The sequence below is a fragment of the Ixodes scapularis genome, unplaced genomic scaffold (assembly GCF_016920785.2).
Source record: "Ixodes scapularis isolate PalLabHiFi unplaced genomic scaffold, ASM1692078v2 PGA_scaffold1__304_contigs__length_218370807, whole genome shotgun sequence".
Taxonomy (NCBI): Eukaryota; Metazoa; Arthropoda; class Arachnida; order Ixodida; family Ixodidae; genus Ixodes; species Ixodes scapularis.
This window is the reverse complement of record NW_024609846.1, coordinates 203,638,198-203,659,095: the sequence shown is the minus strand read 5'-3', so window position 1 is coordinate 203,659,095 and position 20,898 is coordinate 203,638,198. Positions and strand designations below refer to the sequence as shown.

General features: G+C 49.0%; 1 protein-coding gene across 1 annotated transcript in view; it reads left to right on the top strand.

Moving 5' to 3' along the window:
- LOC8037417 (mucin-1) overlaps positions 1-20,661 on the top strand; it is a 122,853-nt gene extending 102,192 nt beyond the window's left edge. The window contains exon 3 of the mRNA XM_040221626.3: positions 16,805-20,661. Coding sequence (XP_040077560.1) covers positions 16,805-17,137 — 333 coding nt within the window. The 3' untranslated portion in view covers positions 17,138-20,661. The remainder of the gene's footprint in view (positions 1-16,804) is intronic.
- The last annotated feature ends 237 nt before the right edge of the window (positions 20,662-20,898 follow it).

Genomic DNA, 20,898 nt, shown 5'->3' with positions numbered 1-20,898 from the left:
GTGATGAATGGCCTTTGTTTTGTTTTTCCATTGGCTCGCTTTACTTCGGTGCCTCGGAGCGGTCGGCCTATGCTGTGTGGTGTGTTGTGTGCGCGCGCGCATTAGTTTACGTCGTGGTTTAAACGGCTTCATCTCACGTAACCGGAGTGGTATACGGCAGTAATGCGCCGTGAACTTCGCGTTATGAGCTCCCGGATGCGCTTGAATGCTTGTTTTGTTTATGGCGCGTTGGTACGCTGGTGCGTACGAAGGACTGTGTCTTATCGTTAAGGAATGTCCAGCCATCTGTGCGATGTTTTTCGAGCTCTATTTAGAGAGCGGATGGATACATGAGATACTAAGACTAAGTTATCGATTTCTGGCTAGGAACAGAAAAAAGAAGGCGCTTGTTGCGATTGTTTAGCACCTGTCTGCCTTTCCCGCTGAACACGGAAGCTCGTTCACAGTGATATAGAGAGGACGCCATGCAAAACGCCCCCCCCCCCCCCCCCCTTTAATGCCCCTGAATAATAAAGGTAGCGACATCTCCCTCTTCCTCTGACGCGGAGACCTTTTATCTTTGTTTTGCTTTTTTACACCCGCGGGTCGATGGTAGCACCGCCTGGATTGGCCCAAGATAGCAGGCGGCATTCTTCAAAGGATGTCGCGACTTTTCTGTATAAAGGGGCTTTATACAGCTTTATACGATGTTTTCACATAAATAGAAGGTTTGGGATGTGGCACCGAGCATGCAAAATGCCGTGCTCGCAATCACATCACAAACTCTATTTCTAGTGAAAAAGTTTTCGCTTTCTCGCCTCGTCATTGGCTGATTGGCTCTCCAGCTACTCTGCGGGAAAGTGGACTCACAGGCATGTTTGAGGGAGAAATATAGCTCGTTATGTAAAACAGACAAAACAAGAGAGACGACGCGAAGTAGGAATGGCAAAGGGCTGATTGTTTCAGGCTGATTACCTAGAGATGTGGACGCGGAAAGCGGATAATTTATTCGCAGATGTCCGATGGTAGTTAGTCGGCCATTATGCCCACTCGGAAGGACAGTCTTCGAGCCAAACCCGCCTCGAATCGCGAGCCCAAAAGACCAGAGCGAAGAGGGAACAGCCGAAAGGCAAGAAAGCGCACGCGAGGCAAACAGAGCGTGTAATCCACCAACAAGGCGGAAGCCTCCACATGGCACGGTCGGTTCCACCGATCCAATTGGAGACGTCCTCGAGCGCAAGCATAAACTCGGAACGAGTGCGCAGCACGCGCTCGTCCGCAGCACGCGCGCGCGCGCGTGCGCGTGCACCGAGGGTAGCTGGAGATTAGCAAAAAGGCGTCCAGTTGAACAGGCCCTCGTCTGGCAGAGGGCGAGCCACCCCACCCCTGCGCCGTATATTCGGAAAGGGCTCAACGGCATCGGGCATGCAGCCCCCTGGCCGCCCGATCCTCCACCGCGGCTTCGAAACTGGGCCGCCCAGCGTCCCTAGGGCGCGGCCGCATCGCTGCAGCCGAGGAAGAGGCCAGGAGACGACAGCAGCGAGGTGCCCGACGAGGAGGACCGGCAAAGAAGGAGAAGAAACACGCTGGTCTAGCTGCTTCCCGTCCAGACGTCATCAATTCAGACGCGGCCTCGTGGGCAATGGACGAATCCCTAATTGCAGCGGCGACTTGCATCGGGAAGTCTCTTCGTTGCTGCTTTCCTGGCGGAGGGTACGAATAAAGAATAGAAGCTTATCGTCCTGTGATGGTCCGTGGGCCCTTACTGACCGAGGGGAGCCGATCTGTATGTTCGCAACAAAAAAACTTTCATCGCTTTCAATTTTTTTTTTTTTTTGTGACAATGTCAGTGTTTTGTATGTGTTGAGGGACAAGAGATGTGAGGGATCTCTGAATAACGGGTACCTCCCTCTCGAAGCTCCACAAACACGAAGCTGTTTCGTGGAGCACAAAATATTTTATTTTCAGGCTGAAACTTTTTCGGAACTAAGTCAGCAGAGAGAAGTACTTGCTGATTGATTCATTCGTTCTTTGGTCTGGTTCATCTCATCCCACTCTCCGTGTCTGCGTGCGAGTATAGTTCATGTGGTCTCGCATCACTAGGCCAGCCGTTGATCTAGACTGCATCTATGAAGTGCATTAGCTCCTTTTCCATTCCGTTCTTAGCTTTTGGATCGTCTCATATGGCGTCTTACTTCGGAGAAACGCGTGTTCCACGGAGTACAAGCTTCATCCTCACGCATGCACTGCTGGAAAAACTACAACTTTTTCATTAGCCTAATTTATTTTCGCTGGTTGTAAGTTCTCAGACAACTTTGTTATGCACATATATCCGTACATGTTTTACCTCGGATCCGAATGCTTCACCTACATGCTACCTTCTCGGGTACATTGGAGTTATCTTTGGACTGTCTGCCTTGGGAATATCGTTGCACGCTGAAGTTTTAGTACTGGTTTTTGACCGAAAGCGTTTCCAGGCATTTTATTTGTACAGAAATAATCAGGTTGCTAAATGTGTGCGTGCTATCACTTCTGTCTCTACGCAAAACAAACCCGAGTAAAAGAAAAAGAAAAAAATACAGGGACGGGAAGGGAGATGTTCTCGTTACCATTTTTATACACGCTTCTGCGAAGGTGTCGCCACTGGGGACACCGTTCTTCTATTTAACCGTCTTCCTCGAAAGATAGCTATATGCCTATCCGTGGAAATCCACCCAAAGGACTACACAAAATAAAAAAGGCGATGAACGTTTTTTGAGTTTTCTTAGACTTTCAGCGGTACAATCCCAAACCTCGACTTTCTCCTGATATTTTCTTTGAATCTCTGTTTCTCGCACCGGCCGCTTTTGTCGCCTTCTCGGCAGGCGCCTCTCTCTCACAATCTCGATCATTCTTCGAGAGAAGAGCTGTTTTTAGAAGGCGAGCCTCGGCTCATTTCTTCTAGGGCAGTTCCTCGATTAACGGATGGAAGAGGGACTCGGGCAGAACACAACCCAAGAGCAGCAACATCATCAAAAAGCCGAGCACATAAACAACTACGGATAAGCGGGGTGGGCAAGAAGAAGAAATATCGAAGAAAAAGGGGAGCATCGAGGGCACGACAATCACGAGGAAAAACTTGGTCGGGTTCCCGGGGCGAAATGCGAACTCCTTGGCGTCGATGATGGGCGCCGCCTCGTCGCTCTCTCGCGACCTTTTTACGCTCGCTGAACTTTCTTGTCCCGGAAATCGCCCGGGGTGCCCGTGAGCGTGCGGGTCCGTGCGCTGCCTGCCCCCTCCCCGTGACACTTTCCTTTTCAGCGTTACAAGGTTCTACACTCTTCGCGGGCGCTTCGTTTTCGGTCCATCGGCGGGTAGGCGCTAAGGAGAGAGTCGATGGGTTCGCTACTTTTCGGATGAAATGGCTATCCAGTCACGTTGGGCCTTGGCGCCTAGATCCACTAAATGTTGTACCCGTGAGAGTAATTAACGACGCTTGAGCAGTCTTCTTGCTTAAAATTGTTGTTGCCAACCTATCTGAACCTTTCTGGGGAACAGCGAGAAACGGTTTCTTGTGTTTCAGAAACGTAACGTGAAAACGGTCCGGGACAGAGCAAAACGACATCTTCTGAGCTTCCGGGCAGCGTATGTGGAAATCGAGAAATCGCGCTTTTGAATTTTAACTATCGCCAATGGCCCCCACCCTGCACTCAGCAAAGTAGATCTTTCGATTGTCAAATGAAAATGCTAAATGAAAAAAAAAAAATGATTACGGCCGAGCCCCCGATCGAGTTATCTTTCTGGCTAGACCGATAAACCGATAAGCAGTGATTTCCTCCCCCCCCCCCCCCCCCCCTTGTTTTTCTGAAGGCACCCCCTTGATTCGCAACGACTTCTCTATTCTCAATGCCCCCACCTAACCACCCTGAAAATGTAGCCACCCCTCCCCCTAATTTCAATTCCTGGGGCCGACAAGTATGGCGACGTCTCAAATTATGCGAGCTGTGTGCGACTGTCTACGAATCGACTGGCTCCAGCCAAGCCAGCAGGGAATTGCGAGGGGAGCGGCGTTTCTTTGCCAACTCGGTCCAAGTGCCTTCTGGTCGCCCAGCCGACGGCGCCAACTGTTTCCGAATGCCAGGTTCCTGACCTCGCCTTTCGGGTTCCGCCAGAAAGAGCTCGCCTCCCACGCGGAGACGGGGAGAAGTGCACGCGAGAGTGGAGGACGGGCAGGCAAGGAGCGAGTGCCTCCGCCGCTATTCGAGACAATAGATCCAAGTCCTTTCCTCTCGTTCCTTCTTTATTTTTTATTTTTATTTTTCTTTATTTTTGGTGCCGGTCGTTTCCTTCCGGCGTTTGTTACGGGGAGTCCCTTTTGTTTTCGTTTTCGCGGAGTCGAGCGAGTGAAAGAAAACGCCGGGAAACGTCCGAAAGTTTCTCGACTTCTGCCTTTGTTCCCCATTCTGGTCTTTGTTCTAAGCAAGCGCAGCCGTCCCTACCCTTCGCACACCTCTGCACCGCGCTCGGCAACCAAGGGCGACCCAAAGTTACGACGTCGCCGGGGAGCGGCGTGGCAGTCGCGAATCTCTGAACTGGAAATGTCTTTCTCCGTTGTCTCCTAACCTGAATACAAATGAGCAAATGCTGTCGTTTTTTGTTTTTGTTTTCTTTTCATGTTGTTGTTTTTTTGTTGTTTTTTTTTGCAGCTTTTTGTTATGTCAATGAAATGTTTTCCTTGAGGTCGGTGCTCAAGGCGCGTGTTGCAGGTATGCGTGTATTTCAGCGTCTGGGCTAACGTTTCTCCGTGCACCATGTTTTATGAGCCACTGACGACTTATTGTCACCCCCGAACATTGTTTATGCGGCAGTAGGTAGACTCTGATCAGTTATATTGGGAACATCAGCATTAGCAGCCGCCACGATGTGAGGCCTTTTCGGCATCTTCACACTACCTGATATGTTATAGTCAGGTACAAGTCAAGAAAACGTCTCCACCCTGCCAGCTTCGATCTGGATGAGCATCGTACGGGCGTGTATGACTACTGCGTGATGCACCTTAAAGAGTCCAGGCTAGTAGTTGAACTGCACCGGCTAAATTTCTCCCCTACAATGGCTAACAATGTCGCCATGATCCGGCACACTAATCTCCCTCTGTAGAAACAACTAACGCCTAATTGCCTTTAAAAATGCCCTCCAAAGCCCCCCCCCCCCCCCCATTTTTCATTACAACGATCCAGTGTACCTCCGCTATGTGCATATAGTTCACTACCAAGGTGGATCTTGCACTGGCGTGAGAGAACTCGCCATAGACTGCTTTTTCTGATTGATTTGCGGGAAATTATAAAGCGGGTGGGGGCGGGTTGGGCTGGCTGTCATATTGTTCACTTGTATTCGACTATAGCGTACTATGCAGGATATGGGAGCTGAGTAATATACCTTTTGCTACATTCCCCAAGCGCCAAGGAGCATGCTGCGAGTGTGGTTATACGCGCCGCCCGTCCAGGCGCCTGCAGCAGTAATTATTCTAAAGCAAAAGCCGAAAACAAATGGCATCTTGCACGCGCCGTCAACGCCTTATTTTGGACATTTACTTTAATCTTTTTTACGGGGAAGGAGAGCGGGTGCGGCGCCTTCCCCGTAAACATTCGCAGCATTTTCCTTGAGGCTTGAGTAATTTAGCGATAGGTCTATTCCACTGTTATATCGTAGAGCGCTCGGGCTATTGAAGGATTACTATAAGGTTTGTCCAAATGTTCGACAGAGACTTTTTGATGACCGAAGTACTTTTTTTTTCTCGTTCAAATTTTCCAAGCGCAATAATAATACCGAAAATTAAAAAAAAGAAAGCCAATGACGTAAAAAGCAGCAGTTTAGTGATGCTTCAGAACGGAGCTTGGACATCGGCAGGCTGACAGGCTAGTGTCGTACCGCTTCACAATAAAAACGGTAATAAAACGAGCCGAATAACAATGCCCGGAAGAGAGGAGATTGGCGGTTTTCTCTCTTTTTCCCCCAAATCTTTTTTTTTTTTTTTTTTTTCATTTGTGTAGCGTCGTTTTTTAGGCAATTCTTATTATTTTTCGTGCTCGGACGAAACGCTCGTTCTCTTTGTGCCCGAACTCCGCGAGCGTTGCCGCATACAAAATCTGCGTATTTTTCGCCGCGTTAAGTACACGGTAGTCAGCGGGAATAGGCCACATAGTTGGGTACGTTATACGGACGGTCGTTTTTGTTATTCCGCGCCATATCTTCTTTACTTATGTAGTTGCGCGTTAATGAAAGTTTTGCGTGACCTTTTTTTTTTTTTTTTTTTTTTTTTTTTGATGGGGGATGGGAAGTGTGGAAACGCCGCGCCGCCTGTAGCACGCTTGTTTTTGTGGTTCACCCGAGACGAGTTTCCCGTGATCGCTTCGCGTATTTACTCACGTTTTCTTTTTGTTCTGGCGTACGTTACGTTTGTGTGTTTCGTTGTCCGTGAGGTCGCTCTTTCAAGCTGCAGCACCGAAATGACCGCCCATTCCGGACGCGTTTTTGGAAGGATGTTCCGGGCTGGCATCCTCCCGTCCATAGACGCGAAAAATCAGAAGTCATATTTGGGTGTATTACGTACCAAACCAAGGACGAGCATCTGGCACGCCCCAGTGGAGGACTGAGGATCAATTTCGACCGCCTGGAGGTCTTTTGACTTGCTGCAACCGAAAGCTCGGTTACGCGGCACCTTCTCCGTAATAAGCCTCCGTCATACTGCGGCGATAGACAGGAAACGTGGCGGCGTATCCCTTCTCAGGAGCCTTAGTATTGTCAAAGTCTTGCGTGTGCGATCGATAGGATCACGCATTGGATAGACTGTCCGAATGACGGCGCTGGGGAACGAGTTCAGCCGTGTGATCTTATTGTATCAGTAAACGCAGTTTGCCGTTCATCGCGCCTGTGGGACCAGACCCTCGCACGTAAGTTTCGTTATACATGCAGCACTTATCTCTAAACTGTCCTTCTTGGAATACTTGAGGCGAGATGTTTTTTTGATAAGACTTCAACGGCCGAACCCCACAAAACAATAGCTTCATTTAAATGCGGCGGGAGGACGCGCCTTCGACGCATCGTTCTGCATATTAAAAAACACATAATCCAGCGCTTCCTTCATTTTCTTGGTAACCCCGTTCCCACGAAGGTTTACACAATGCAGAAACTGATCAGAACATCAGACGACGGCAAACACTCTGCATCCCTTCTTCGCTCCGACGGGTTACTTGTGCCGTCCATCGGCTCTCGGCCGTTCGACATCTACGACGATGATCCCCGATTGTCTGTTACGTGCGGCTCCAGATTTTCAATTGGCTTCCAGATGAAAGCTTTCGGGACCGAGGGGAGGGCAAAAGCAAATGGACCGGCGGCTTGGTCTCTAATTGTCTCGATTGTCTGGCCACCGCGACGGTTGTTTACACAAAAGAGGTCAGCCTTTTCCCACGAGCCCGCCGCGGAACCGTGCACGCCCTTTCTTGCCCACTGGGGGTGTCGGAGAGAAACCTGGACCGCTCGCGCGGAATCGAAACTTCGCCCGGACCGACGCGGAAACTCGTTAGCGCCGCTGCTGTTTTTTTTTTTTTTTTTGTTTTTTTTTTTGCTGTCAGTCACTTTGTCTCTTTTTTGTGCAAGGCTGTTCTGTGTACGTTTTCCCAAGGTCTTCGTTTCCACCGTAAGTACGCCATCACTATTGCAACTCCGAAGACGCTAATTGGATATCGCAGCTGAATTTCATCTCCGATAGGAAACTTTCGCAAAACAAGGTGGCACTGGGATGCTTCTGCGTTTTTGCTCATCGGTGTCCGCTAGAATACAAATTAGAAAACATGTTTGTCTTTTGTACAAGTTACCTTTGGACCCTTAAACGCTTTCTCAGTTTCTGTAAAAAAATAAATAAATAAATAAATCAACCTTTAAAGGTGTTTCTTTTTTTTTTTTTTCCTGCGTTCGTTTGCACGGTCTCATTTCCAAGGCTTTTGCTCGTAATGACGCGAAGAAAAATCTTCAGGACACTCTCAAGTTCGACTCTTTTCTTCTTCAACAGAGAGTGCTCGTAACCCAGAGTTTTCCCCTTCTCTTTTTTACATCTTCCAGCAAAACTGGGGGAACTCACACATGCACGACGGAACTTACTTTCCACTTTGTATATTACGCTCCCTCTTGGTTTTGTCGGCTTTCTCCGGGCTTTCTTTTTTGCATCCTATGAATTGGTTACGGTCGTCAGGCAAATGTCACCGAGCCAGAAGCGCAGTTCAGCGCAAGCCTGCCACTCAAGTTGGCGGCGACACTCGCTTCCCGCTCCCCTGCCGCGACTTGTCACCTGTTTCCTCGCCTGTCGGGTCGCGAAGGAACCGACGTGGACATCAGGCTGCTTCTCCTCTCACGCGCATCGACTTGTTTTCTCCGCAAGGCTTGCTTCTTGACATCGGAAGAGCGGGCTTATTTTACGAGGAACGAAAGTAAGCAGACGAGCTGGTTTTTTCTTTGTTTCTCAGGGTGTAGAGCTGGCTGCTTCGTTGGTGCCTCGTTCTAATTATCTTCCAACCATATTTAGCGAAGGCGAGGGGTCGACGAGAAGTTTCAAAATTCGAGTGATCGCCTTCATTATTCCGCTAAGCAACTTTACACACGGCGAGTCGAGGCGATATGCTGAATTAAACGTATATCGTTCGGCACTTGGGTTAAGGTCACTATACTTGATACGGGGTAGCAGTTCTATATGCCGTTAAATCTACCGTTCTTTTCGCGTAGTCTAAGGGCAACGTTCTCACTACCTAAAATCGCGAAATGACGGTTCGAGGTCAAATGAAACTAAGCTAAATGTGGCTCTCTGTTTTCAAACCCGTCGCCATCAGGGCAGATCTCGAACCGCAGGAGTTACTCAACCCCCCCTCCCCCCCCCCCGTTCCCCCCCTTTTTTTTTTTGGCCCCCCTGGACATATACAGACATAGAGACAAAGACACGAACGGAATTCAGCGCCCGGAATGGGACATTAAAAGGAAAAAAAAACAAAAAAAACGTTAACTTGGCAGTTAACAATAGAAATGTAAAATACGCCCGTGCGTCGCTCCAGAGTTCCCACAGCCGCCGGAGAAAGGGGCGAGAGGGAGGGGGGGGGGGGAAGGCATTTAAAACACGAGGAGGTTAGACCACGTCCGACAAAACGAAACGTCCTCCCGGCACGCAGCTTCGGCAGAGGCGGCTTTTGCAGCTTCCTTGCCCCCTCCCTGCACTGACTCCTCGGCCGACCTCAACCCTGACCTTTGGGTGGCGGCGCTCCACGCCGCTTTCGCGCAGCATTCGGCGGTCCACAGAAGCTTTCTCTCCTCGCTCAACGGGAAGGAGAGGCCAGAAGGCGCCACGCGGGTTGACGGGTTGCCAGAGGAGGAAAGAGAAGAGGCCGCAACATCTGACCTCCGACCTCTCTTCCCCTCCCGCCTTCCTCCACTGAATATTTTCGTGGTTTTATGTTTTTGTCATGTACACATCTTCTTGGACTTCTTCTCAGACCATTTGCTCGGGGTCCTTTGCCTCCGCGCCGTGTGTAAAGATACACAGACAGACGGGATCGCGGCTCCTACGCTCATCGTCGGCCGTTGGCTCTCGGCCCAACAGCAGCGGCGGTAGCCTCGGCGGATGAATGATAGATGCGAGTCGTGCCGGTGGGTCACGAGCCGCCGGGTCACGAGTCACGATCGGCGGGGAGGACTGCTTCCTCGGACGCCGGTAGCGAGGAGGCCTCGGCTACTGGCGTCCTCTTGGCGCTCGGGCAGATCGTGCCGGTGGCAGGGGGAGAGCCGACGGAGCAGCACAGTAGCTTCCTTTCTCCCTCCTCGGTTACCCTGTCAGCTTTCACCTCCCTCCTCGCATCTCCTAATAAATCGGAGGACATACGAAGGAAAAAGAAGAGAAAGGACTTGGGATGAGACGGTTAAGGTGGAAAAAGATGCGGCGCCACCATGTCGCCCCTGTTTCGGTGTCTTTTTTCTCCCTCGCTTCCTGAATCTGTCCAGCCATACGTCGCATTCTGCAACATAGTGCTTCCTTCGCATCCACGCCACTCGTTCGAGAGAGTGTTGAGTGGTTGGCGAAGGTTTTTTGGTGGTGTAGCGATGGAAAGGTGCGTTGTTCCCAGATTAGCGTAGGATTTGGTAGTGAGAAAAGCGTCTGGCTCGGGAGTTCACCGCTCTAATCTCCACAGTTGTATTTTTCCTGACATCTCGAAGAGCGACTAGCTTGCCAAAGAATTCGCGATCACCAATGGTGAACTCTGGCGTAATTCTCTCGTGCGTGCACTCTTGAAAGGACCCTTTTCTTCGGCCCGTCTTTCGTGCTGACAAGAGGCGATATATATAGACCCGTTTTTTTTTTTCTTTTACGCTTCGGGGTTTACTCTTTCTTCGCGGCAATCACAAAAGGGTAGCCACGGCGAGCTATTATATTCCAGCCCTTTTTTTTTTCTTTCTTCGCACTCTATTCTCCCGTTGTCGAAACCTTTTGTCATTAGTTTCTCTTCGCTTGTGAGGCAACAGCGACGAGCGCGTCTGCATGCTTCAGAGTCCGTCGTCTCTTCCACACGACCGTTGATGGTGGTGTGCGATCATGACCAGGGAAAGATGGACGAACGCAAAAGGATTGAACCGGGAAGAGGGGGGGCTTCGAAGTACCAGACCAAGAAACTTGCGTCGCAAGCACAAACGTTCCAAGAAAGGAAGAGGAAGGCGGAAAGGGGGGGGGGGGGGATTTTGGAAACTTTGATCTCTGGATTAGAGAGCCGGATATAAAGAAGAAAAAAAAAAGTTCTTTGTGTCTAGAACACGAAGCGCGCAACAGAGTGGCATAGGCGCGGAGTGTAGGTATTCTATTCGCGCTTTTTTCCCAAGTAAGGCGGCGGTAGAATCGCTTGTCGGCGTCGGCGTGTGTGTGTTTTTTTTTTGTGTGTGTGTTTTTTTCTTTTTGAGGTGGGCAACGCAGTTAAGCTACCGGTTGTCGGCTACGGTCCTCAAAAACTGGAAGCAGTTGCGCGAGTAAAGCCCGCGTTGCCCCGAAAATATAATTCGAGGGAAGCAAAATATATAGAAGACAAATATGAAGGGACGGAGGAAGGCTCATAGTTTTCCGTTGCCTGGTTGGCTTCTTCTGGCCGTTCTGTTGTTTGCTTTTGTATCCCACTGCCTTTGTCCGGTCCAGGGTGGGCGGGTCGTGCGATCCTCGGCTGGCCGAACAATGGATCCGGCGTCTCGGTCGACTGGATGAGAGGTTTCCCTAAAAACGGAGGACCCCCGTCTTTTCGAAATGCTAGCGGAGGATGACGATCGTCGGTGGACCCGGCATCACTTGGGGCAGACGAGGCGGTGCCGCCGCTGATATCGTCGGCGTACTTGACGCTGCGGGCTCTATGCCGATGACTGTCATTAGGATTGCGCCGAGAGGCGTCGCTCTATGGCGGGGGACTGCGGCTTTCGTGACGGCACTGCGGTGTCGGCTCGGCTCGAGGTTTCGCTCGCTGCCTCTCATTGTCTTGCTTGCCGAAGGGAGCACGATGAGTCTCCGAATGTTTTCTAACAAGTGGATGAGCTCGAGAAAACGGGTGTCGGCCGAGGACCATCGAGGGTGCCAACCGGAAGGAGGACAGGCTTCCTCGTTGTCACTACGTCAAGCAGAAAGCATGTACACGCAAAAAAAGAAAAGAAAAAAAAAACATCTGAATTTAAAACGGCAAACAATTCACTGCTCAGCTACAGCATCGTGAGGACGTTTCCAGATAAAATAGTCGACAGAAAACCCACTCGCGAGCCTTATTTCTTATCACGTGATTTTGACGCTTGTTTCAACAAGAAAACCACAAAACAAATGTCAAAACCACGGGATAGATGATAAGCACGTAGCCCGCATGCGTTTCGCGATAAAGATTCCGGTTGCATAAGCTGCCGTGGCAAAGGCAGAATACGAAGTGTAGAGTGACGTCACTCGCCCCGCTAACAATGCGAAGCACGGAGCGCTCCCCGCATGCGATTCTCGGTAAAGACTGCAGTAGCGTAAGCTGGCGTGGCAACGGGAGCGTTGCCGCGCCAGTCTTTCCTATGTAAAAAGCAGTTTTGGTGCAGTGCATCTACTTTCTTTCGTCAATCATTTGGTATAGACCCTTTTGCTGTTTGCCAATATGAACTTTCGCTTGCGGGACAAGCGACTTCCGGTCGCACCGTCTTTGCAAGCCTGTTGAGCTTGCTTATGTCGCCAGTGATAGAAAGCTTAAGTGCTACACGAGACAACAAAGATGGAGATTTAACGAGGGCCTTCGACAGTATAATATTACGCCTTGGAGGGGGCAAGTTGGTTTACAAGAATACTCGAAACATTTTAACAGATCTCGCACTCCTTCGTTCTTTTACCGTTCACCTGGAGAATTGTTGGTGAAACGTTTCATCTACATTTCAAGCAGCGGCGTTAAGGTTGCTTTTGTTTATTCGTTTTATGAACCGGAAGTTCTCTTGGACGTCAAAGACTGGAGCAGCACCTGGCGGTGTTTGCCATGAAAAGGGTCTAGAGTGCTGTGGGTAATGGTTGCAGGTAGCCACAGCCTCGCTGTCCAACGACCTTCCCAGCGTGGAATAAAGCCTTAACTTTTAGGAGTATGGGAGCCTTTGTTGTAGCAGCTTGCTGCAAGTCTTGTATATATTTTTTATTGCCTGATTATTTATTGTGATTTCCAGCAGCTATCCATTACCACAGTGATCGATGTTTGCGCACTAAGTGTCTTTTTTTTGTCTTCTTTTTATATTTAAGCGTCACATATTAGCCTGCTTCTTATCTCCCTCCCCGTCAAGTGCAGTGAAGCAGAAGTCCAAAAGAGCTTGCTCTTGCTAGTATGCAGCTGCACTTGGTCGCGATTGTTGGTGTTATAATTTATCGCGGGTAAGATGAAATAAAATAGATAAACATGATTACCTATACTTTGGTGATGAAAACGTTTCGGAACCCCTGATAATCATTCAACACGTTTTTGACAATGGGGTGGTGGCGCCATCTGTTGACCAAATTGTATAACTCTCATCGCCCGCTCGCGGCACCGATGAGGTGAACTCCATTGTGCGAATATGCTGCGAAAGACCGACAAATATTGCCCGACGGGTTTTGCGTTGCGCGTGTCATCCACACAGTGACTGCTACGTAAAGCGGGTTTCACATGCAGCGATTTTGGCCCTAAAGCGGCGCGATTTCTGCCGTCGCGGCGCTCGTGCCGCGGAATTGCTGGTGCTGGTCGGAGCGCCGCGACGGCAGAAATCGCGCCGCTCTAGGGCCAAAACCGCTGCATGTGAACTAGGCTTTACGCGCAAAGCGAATGTGCGGTCGGGCGAAGTTCGTCATTTATCGCCGCATGATTTGCTCCGTGGAGTTGAACAATCGAAATCCGAATTGTTTTGATCGGTAAAAGATTTCTCTTTCGAAGCTAGGCAGATTCGCCGGTACCGCAAACGACAGTCCTGAAGTAGAGGTCCCATACCAGCCGCTCAGCCAGCGACTCCCGCGATACGACGCCATGTTGAGAACCGTAAGCACAGAGTGCTTACGGTTCTCTGTGCAACAGTTCTTTTTTTCATTCAACGTGTTTGCAGCTTTTTAGAAGCCACAAAAAATGGGTGTCGTATTTCTTTATATTTTTACTATTGAATGTGGGCCTTCGGTGACGTACGACTTTGATTATATTTGGTGTGTGTGCTAAAACCATAGAAAACGGCACGTGACCACAGAGAAGAGAGTGAGCGGGACTCAAACCAGCCAGTTCTCGATCGGCGGGTTTTGGGTGGAAAGAAAACGAACGTCGAGCCGCAAATTGTGTTCTGGGTAGTTGGGCTCTCGTACGTCATGTACAAATAAAAACCTTGGCGAGAAAACTGATTGGACCATGTTCTCTCAGGTCAAGCCGCGTAAAGCGCGCTTTAAATCAATCCAGGGGATTCCAGGTATCGCGTTTCTCTCGCACGAGCTTGCTGGGCCTCGCGAGGCGTTGCGTATTTGGACACTCACACAACACCGTCGTAAAAAAAAAAAAAAAGAACAAAAAAGTGGTGATGGCGGTTTTTGGTTTATCTTGACGAGGTGTTCGGTACGCGGAAATGTCAGGGAGCGCCTGAGGAGAGTGGGCAGCATGACTGACTGCAGAGAATGCAGAGGTATACGGTGTCGTGTTCGCGTGGCTTAACCATCGCATCTAGCAACGGAGGCGGTCTGCTGCCAGGGGTAGAAGATAAATAAGGATTTCACGACGCCTTTCAGATTAGACATCGCGTGACATAAGAGGAATTCGAACCGCGCGTTGCTCGGGCACGCACAAAGCATTTTCTACGTTCCTGACGTGGCTAACGACGAGAAAGTCGATACGGACATGAAGGGACTGGAGGAAGCGTTCTGAGAAATTTAGTGGTGGGCTTTCTCTCGACTACTGGATGGGTGGGTGGGTGTTCCAGATTTTGTCGTCGCGTCGTCTCTTAACGGTTATTAATCGCCACGATTTATCGGTGCTTGGAGTTACGGTCGCTGACAGGAGTAGGACGGCATAAAGGACCCTCACTGTCTTGCCTCCAGCGCCAGCTTCCTCGCTTCGATAAGGCTTCGGGGTCTCGTGAGTCTGGCGCATGCACGCTTAGCGAAAGAGCGACGAAAAACGGGCGAAAGTGCAACGAAGGCCGGGCAGTCGAAGGAGACACCGTGCTGTTCTCGCCTTGTTTATGACATAGGCGATTGCAAGCAAGGCCACTGGCTGCCGCCATGTCTCTGCTCGTGCGGACCAGCCCGTGCTATTTCAGACTTACCAATGTTTTGTTCACGCGCAAGCTGCACGTGCTTGCTCGCGTGGGGCAGCAGTCTGGGCAGCATGCTTGCAATTGCCTATAGTGTCAAACGCTTAGTAGCTTCGCAGAAGAAGTGCACTGTCTATTTAATGTAATAAATATATATTTATCGCAAAGAGACGAAACGCATGATACCAACATAACAAATGAGGCATTGTGTCTTTCGCAGAAGTTCTTATTTCTTCAGAGCCGTTGTGAGTCTAAAATTGACGCGAGTTTTCCTCAAACACAATATACTAGGGAACCTTGCCATCGTGTAGCAACTGCAACAATACCGCGTGCGCGCGCGCGTGAGTGCGCGCACGCACGCACGCACGCACGCACGCACGCACGCAGGGATCAGCGAACTAGGTTTGTCCACGAAGCGATTTTTTTGTCATCCGCTTTAACGCTGCCGCTCTTGGTGACCTCTGCCCGTAAATAAACAAGGACATATTCAAGCTTGTTAAGAAGAGGGGTGATGTCGGACAGTCAAGTAAAAGCACTGCCATAATATACGAATGCGTCCAAATAAAAAAAAAAAAGAGTAATCTTTTATTATGGCACTGAGGAGAGGAACTCTCTCGGGAGAGTATTTAACGGCGGATGCAATGATTTTCGTACTTCGCGCAAATACCGCTTAAAACGGATTCCTGACGCTAATGACCTGTGAAACACCCCATCGAGTGCGCACACAGTGCTCGGGCCCTATTTATGAGCCGCATTCAAATATCGTCAATTTAGGGGGGGGGGGGGGGGGGGGAAGGTACTTCGATACCCCAGTTAAGTCATCAAGTTTTGCAAAGGAGAGATTTAACGAAAACGCTCGCTTTTGTCATCGATATTACACCACAACAAAGGGGTTTCTTGGCCAGTGGCGTTGCGTACGAGTACCCTTGAGTCCCACTAGTGTCTGTAAGCACGCGTGTAAAGTGAAAATTATTTCAAATGCATATCGTGGCACCCCCCGTGTAAATGTTTGAAGGGACGTAGTTTTTGCTTGTTTACCTTTCCGTTCGTGATGTGTTCCTTTTTTCTTTTTGTTTTGCGGCCTTTTTTACGTGTTGCATTTGTGTCACTGTCTAAACAGCGCCATGCGCATTCGGAATCGATACAAAGTGGACATGCCTCTTTCGGAGTAAATAGAAAAACACAATGAACAAAACCTTACCCTCGATATGCTAGACAGACTGTCATTCAGGCCTGGTACGTCCAGAAACTGCAGTGACAGTAGGTCCTCTTAGCACCTAGTTTGGGCGCGCGGGGATTGATTATGCCTTGATTTATAAAAGCATACGCGTTGGGAAAATGGGAAAGCACGTTACGTGCCTCATTCGGTGATGTATGAAATAGAAGCTTTCTAATTGATGATTCTTCCACGTTTGTGTTCTATAAAGCTGAGTACTAATTTAACTCAAGACGCCTCCCAATATCATTGTTCGAACTAGCAAAGGGTTTAGAGAATGACTTCCGTTGTGCTTTCGGTTTATACCAGAGAGAAATCAACCTTCTTGCAGAGATTTGAATCGCATATTAAAATGGGAATTGTGAAATATCCTCATTAATATTAACACGATTTACAGCAGCGTGACTTCTGTATCGCAAAGCACGAACGTAAATCGGAATTTTCACGTGCCTTCCTGAAATCTGGTAACAATAAAAACGTCCTAAAGTATTTTTTTTCCAGTCCTGCAATTGACCGATACACTTAGTCTGAAACTCCAAATACCTCATCGCGGGGTAACGCCACGTTATTCATTGCAGGAGTCAGGGGGGAGCAAGCTCCATGCGCGCTCCGCTCCTGGCCCACAGGTTCCCCAAATACAACGCGCGCGGTGACGGCTTTATGAAAATAGTCTATTGATGTCGCGGACCATTCCCTTCGTAGCACCAGACATGCACTACGCGCATGTTCTTATTTGCCGTTCAGCCTCAGGCAGTATAGTCGGCATTCCAGGATGTAACGTGTCGCTTGTGTTCTTGTGCACAGAAATTCCGGGAGCAGTCCATCGACGGGACGAGTCTGCCTCTGCTGACCGAGGACCACTTGACCGTCTACATGGGAATGCGCCTGGGACCCGCACTCAAGCTGAGGACGAGCCTGGCAAAGCTGACCGGGCGGTGCACGGTGTGCATGCACTGTATCCACTGCCACGGTGAAGACAACGACCGGAGGTCCACTTCGTCGGCGTCCTCGACACCCGCCACGGGCGGTTCGACGGGATGCGCTCCATTGCCGGCGTCCAGCACACCGCCAATGGTTCCACCGGCGGCGACACCACCTGCTACCGTCTCCGCCAGCTCACCGGCTACGAGCAAGTGAACCTTCTGGGCTCACCGTACAAGTGCTACGGCAACAGTGCGCGTGAACGTACCTTCTTCTGAAGATGTACTTCTGGAGATGTCCTCTTCGTGATGTCACCCGAGAGATGTCCCTTGGCTTGTCTTCAGGCGGAAAAGCAAACTCTTCAATCAGTGCTCAACAGTTAGAATGCAAGTCCTGCTTGGATTTCAGTGGACGCCTTGGAAAAAGGACGCCAACAAAGAAGAGGTCTGCATCGTCAAATCATACGAGGTGTTTCTGCGAGCGTCTCTTGTCGAAAGAGGGATGTGCAAGGATCATCGAGAACGGGAACTGATACTCTACAGTGTCGGCAGTGCGAATGAGTGACGGTGGTCGGCGATGACGTTAGAGGTACTTCGATGAAACTGTCTACAATTCCATGGACTTCGCACGACACCTGCGGACTGTCACAGTGTTGGTTCGCTCAACGCCTTTTTTATGTCGTGTTAGTCGTCGAGCCGCCAGACTTAAAACAGACTGTTTTGAAGAGGGCGGTGTCCCAACTCGACAATGGACAAACGAGGCGCTTAATTTATTGACGGTGTGAACGTGGTGGGATGAACTACCATGCTGCTGGACGTCCCAGAATCTTCCGTAGCGGACAAGATGTGGCAGACGTCAAACGGCCTTTTGTTGTCGATTCTTTTGTCTTGATTTGTATATGCGGTACGTTCTGTCGGCCGTCAAGCTGTCACTCTCCTTTAGCAACGATGATGATGGCGAGGGCTGGCGTCCGCGACAAGCGAAGAAGTGATCGAACGACATCAAACAGTAAAACGTAATTAACACGTGATGGGGAGCCGTGGTTAATATACGGGGACGATGTCGGATGATCGGTGGCGTGCAGTGAGCGCGCATGACTAGGTCGTTTGCGTCGAGTCAAGAGTTGAGAAAGCACATCGTCATCTCTTTTCTCCGTTTCTCATTGTCCCACTGGACCCCTGTCGAACTTTTCAAACGACCACAACGCGATGGAAAACCGTTTCGACAGTGGTCCGGAGGGAAAACTCTAGTTTGGCATTTACAGCCTCAAATGCCGTTTCACTTTCTAGTGGGCGCCAGAGGTGCGTCCACCCGAAGCCCAGTGAATGTTGCGGGCGAAAACGCGACCTCGGATATTTTCACCCCATTCCAGATGTACTTGTCGTTCGGTTTTTCCAAGCTACTTCAAGTTTGTTCGTTTCTGAGTCAGTGAAGTATTGATTTGAGTTTCGTTTTCTTTTCTTTCTTTACGAGTGAAACAAAAGTACTCGGCTCCGAACTGTTCCAAATGTGCACGACATTGTAACAAGCAATCGATTCCTTTTATTTCCTTCGGGTTTTCTTTTCTCTTTTGTGTGTGTGCGTGTGCATGTGTGCGATTGTGCGTGTGTGTATGCGCATGCGTGTATGCGCGTGCGTGAGAGCGTCACTCATGGTGGTTGACTCGTTTGTTGTTATTTTTTTCGCCTGTGGTCGGACTCCGAATGTTTCGGGTCTGCTTTTCGCTTGGGTGTTTTTCTTTATTTGGTTCAAATATTTTTGTACGTAGTCTACAAATAGCTCTGGTATTGTCTTTTTTTTCAAGTTTGCTCTCTCGTAGGGTTGTTACATTTCTTCCATTTCTGTGTGATCTTTCCGCGTTTGGTGATCTCATTCTAGTCGTACCCAATGACGAAATGGAAAGAAAAACAATGTCCCTCAAATATAACTATGACGCTTCGTGAACGAAGCCACAAAGACAAAGTGGGCCTTCATGCTCTTGAGCACTGGCCAAATCCGAACATCCGGCGTGCTAACCACACTCTGTAGCCGGCGTCACGTGATGTGAGCAGTCGCATCTGATTGGTGGTCAAACGTGTCTTCTACTACGTCACGGGACTCACCAAGTGAACCAACTGCCAATCAAAATGGGACTGCTTGCATCTCGTACCACGGGGCGCAAGATCACACTGTCTTTGTTGGTTTCGATACGTCTGTTGAATATATCGTTATGCTCGAGCATTTCCGCGGTACATAATTAAACCCCATCTTGTAATTAAAAAAAAAAAAGAAAGAAAAGGCAGACGACAAAATAAAGGAAGTTTGATTCAACTACTGAGAACGGCAAACAGCCGCAGCATTCAGGAGTTGGTTATGCGGATGTGGATATTATCTTGCTCACCTGAACGAGGAGCGTAGAACCGCTAGACGGAGTCTTTATATAACGCGACACGATAAATGGCTATACATACGAACGATGGCAGAAAGCCCCCGAGTAATATATATTTATTTTATATCCGTATTCTCGTCGATTCGTTGGCGCAGTCTTGTCGTTTCTCGAGGGACGAGACAAGGCGAGAAGCTGCGGCGGTCGGGTGATATAAACGTTACAAAGCGGTATTCCGCACGTTACGGAGAGGATGATTGAGTATGCATAGTATTTTGATTTTTTTTGTGTTTTTGTTTCGCGCGGTGTGTTTTTCCCTTTTATTCATTGTTTTAGTTTCTTCGTTTTGACTGTGTAAAAATCTGTCGAATGTTTAAAAAATGTATGTAGGGTATTTGTTATTTTGACGTTGAACTGATCTTCCAGACGTTTGGTTCTTACGTTCTACTCGTGGAAACAACAAACACTTAAATATGGCAGCGGTGCAGCGAGCGTCGTTACTTGAATAAAACAAACAACAAAACAATTAGTTTTCCAGCGCCCTGAACAGAGTATGATCACTCTCTAGTTTTCTGGTCTGGAAAAAGAAAAACATCATTAATGATAATGATTTGTAGGCTCTAGATGTATTCATGGTTTATTTCACAGTTTGCAAGATTTTCACACGCTTTATTCGGGACAAAAACTATTCCAGATATAAATTTACAGGGACATTTCAATAACATAGTTATCAATCATATCTGGGATATAGAACCAAAAAAGAAAAGAAACCCACGTTTCTTATAATATCATACAGGAAAAGAGAAGTTCCCAAGGAACGTTTAAGAAAAAATAACAAAAAAATATATATTTGCGGTGTGTTTTTGCAGTTACTTTTTCGACAATCACTACCGACAGCGCGCGACCCAACTCAGAAATACGACGGAACTCCGGGGGCAGCGGCGAACGACACCAGTGGCCGAATCCCGTGTCTGTATTAACGTCATTCTCCTGAAACAAATCTGCTCCTAGCACCGCAGTATTCACTCGTCGTGTGTTTTTTTGGTTTTGAGTGTATGACGCCGCCATCTTGTTGTACTATGTTTTCTTTTTTTTTCTTGCGTGAATACGGCGACCTGAGTTTGGTGCGTGTGTGTTCTTTCTCTATCCATCGCGGCAATATGTCCACAAGGCCTCCCTGGTTTTCCTCGAAACAAACGCAAGTGAAACATGAAAGAGAGAGAGAGAGAGAAAGAGAAAAATGTGAAGTTTAATATATTGAGTACCTCTATTTAAGAATACCAGGACGGTAGGTTTCGTTTGCGGACTCTGTACATACCGATGTATATGGGATGTAAAATCAAGATGCAAAATATAAAGCGTCGTCTACCCGTGAGTTTTGTGCCTGTCCTTACTTTCTGAAGCTGCGGCCACACTCCTGATGCGCCATAAAAAACAGAGTCAGCATCTGTAGTTCCTTCCTAGCATGGTGGTCCTGACACAGAAGCGCAGACGCCCATTCTCCCTTTTTCACTTCCTGGAAGTCAAGGATATGCAGGTACAGTCGGCCGCAAAATTTTGCGGGACGTGGGAGCGCCAGCCAAACTGCCTTGCCGCGCCGTCTCGTGGCCTG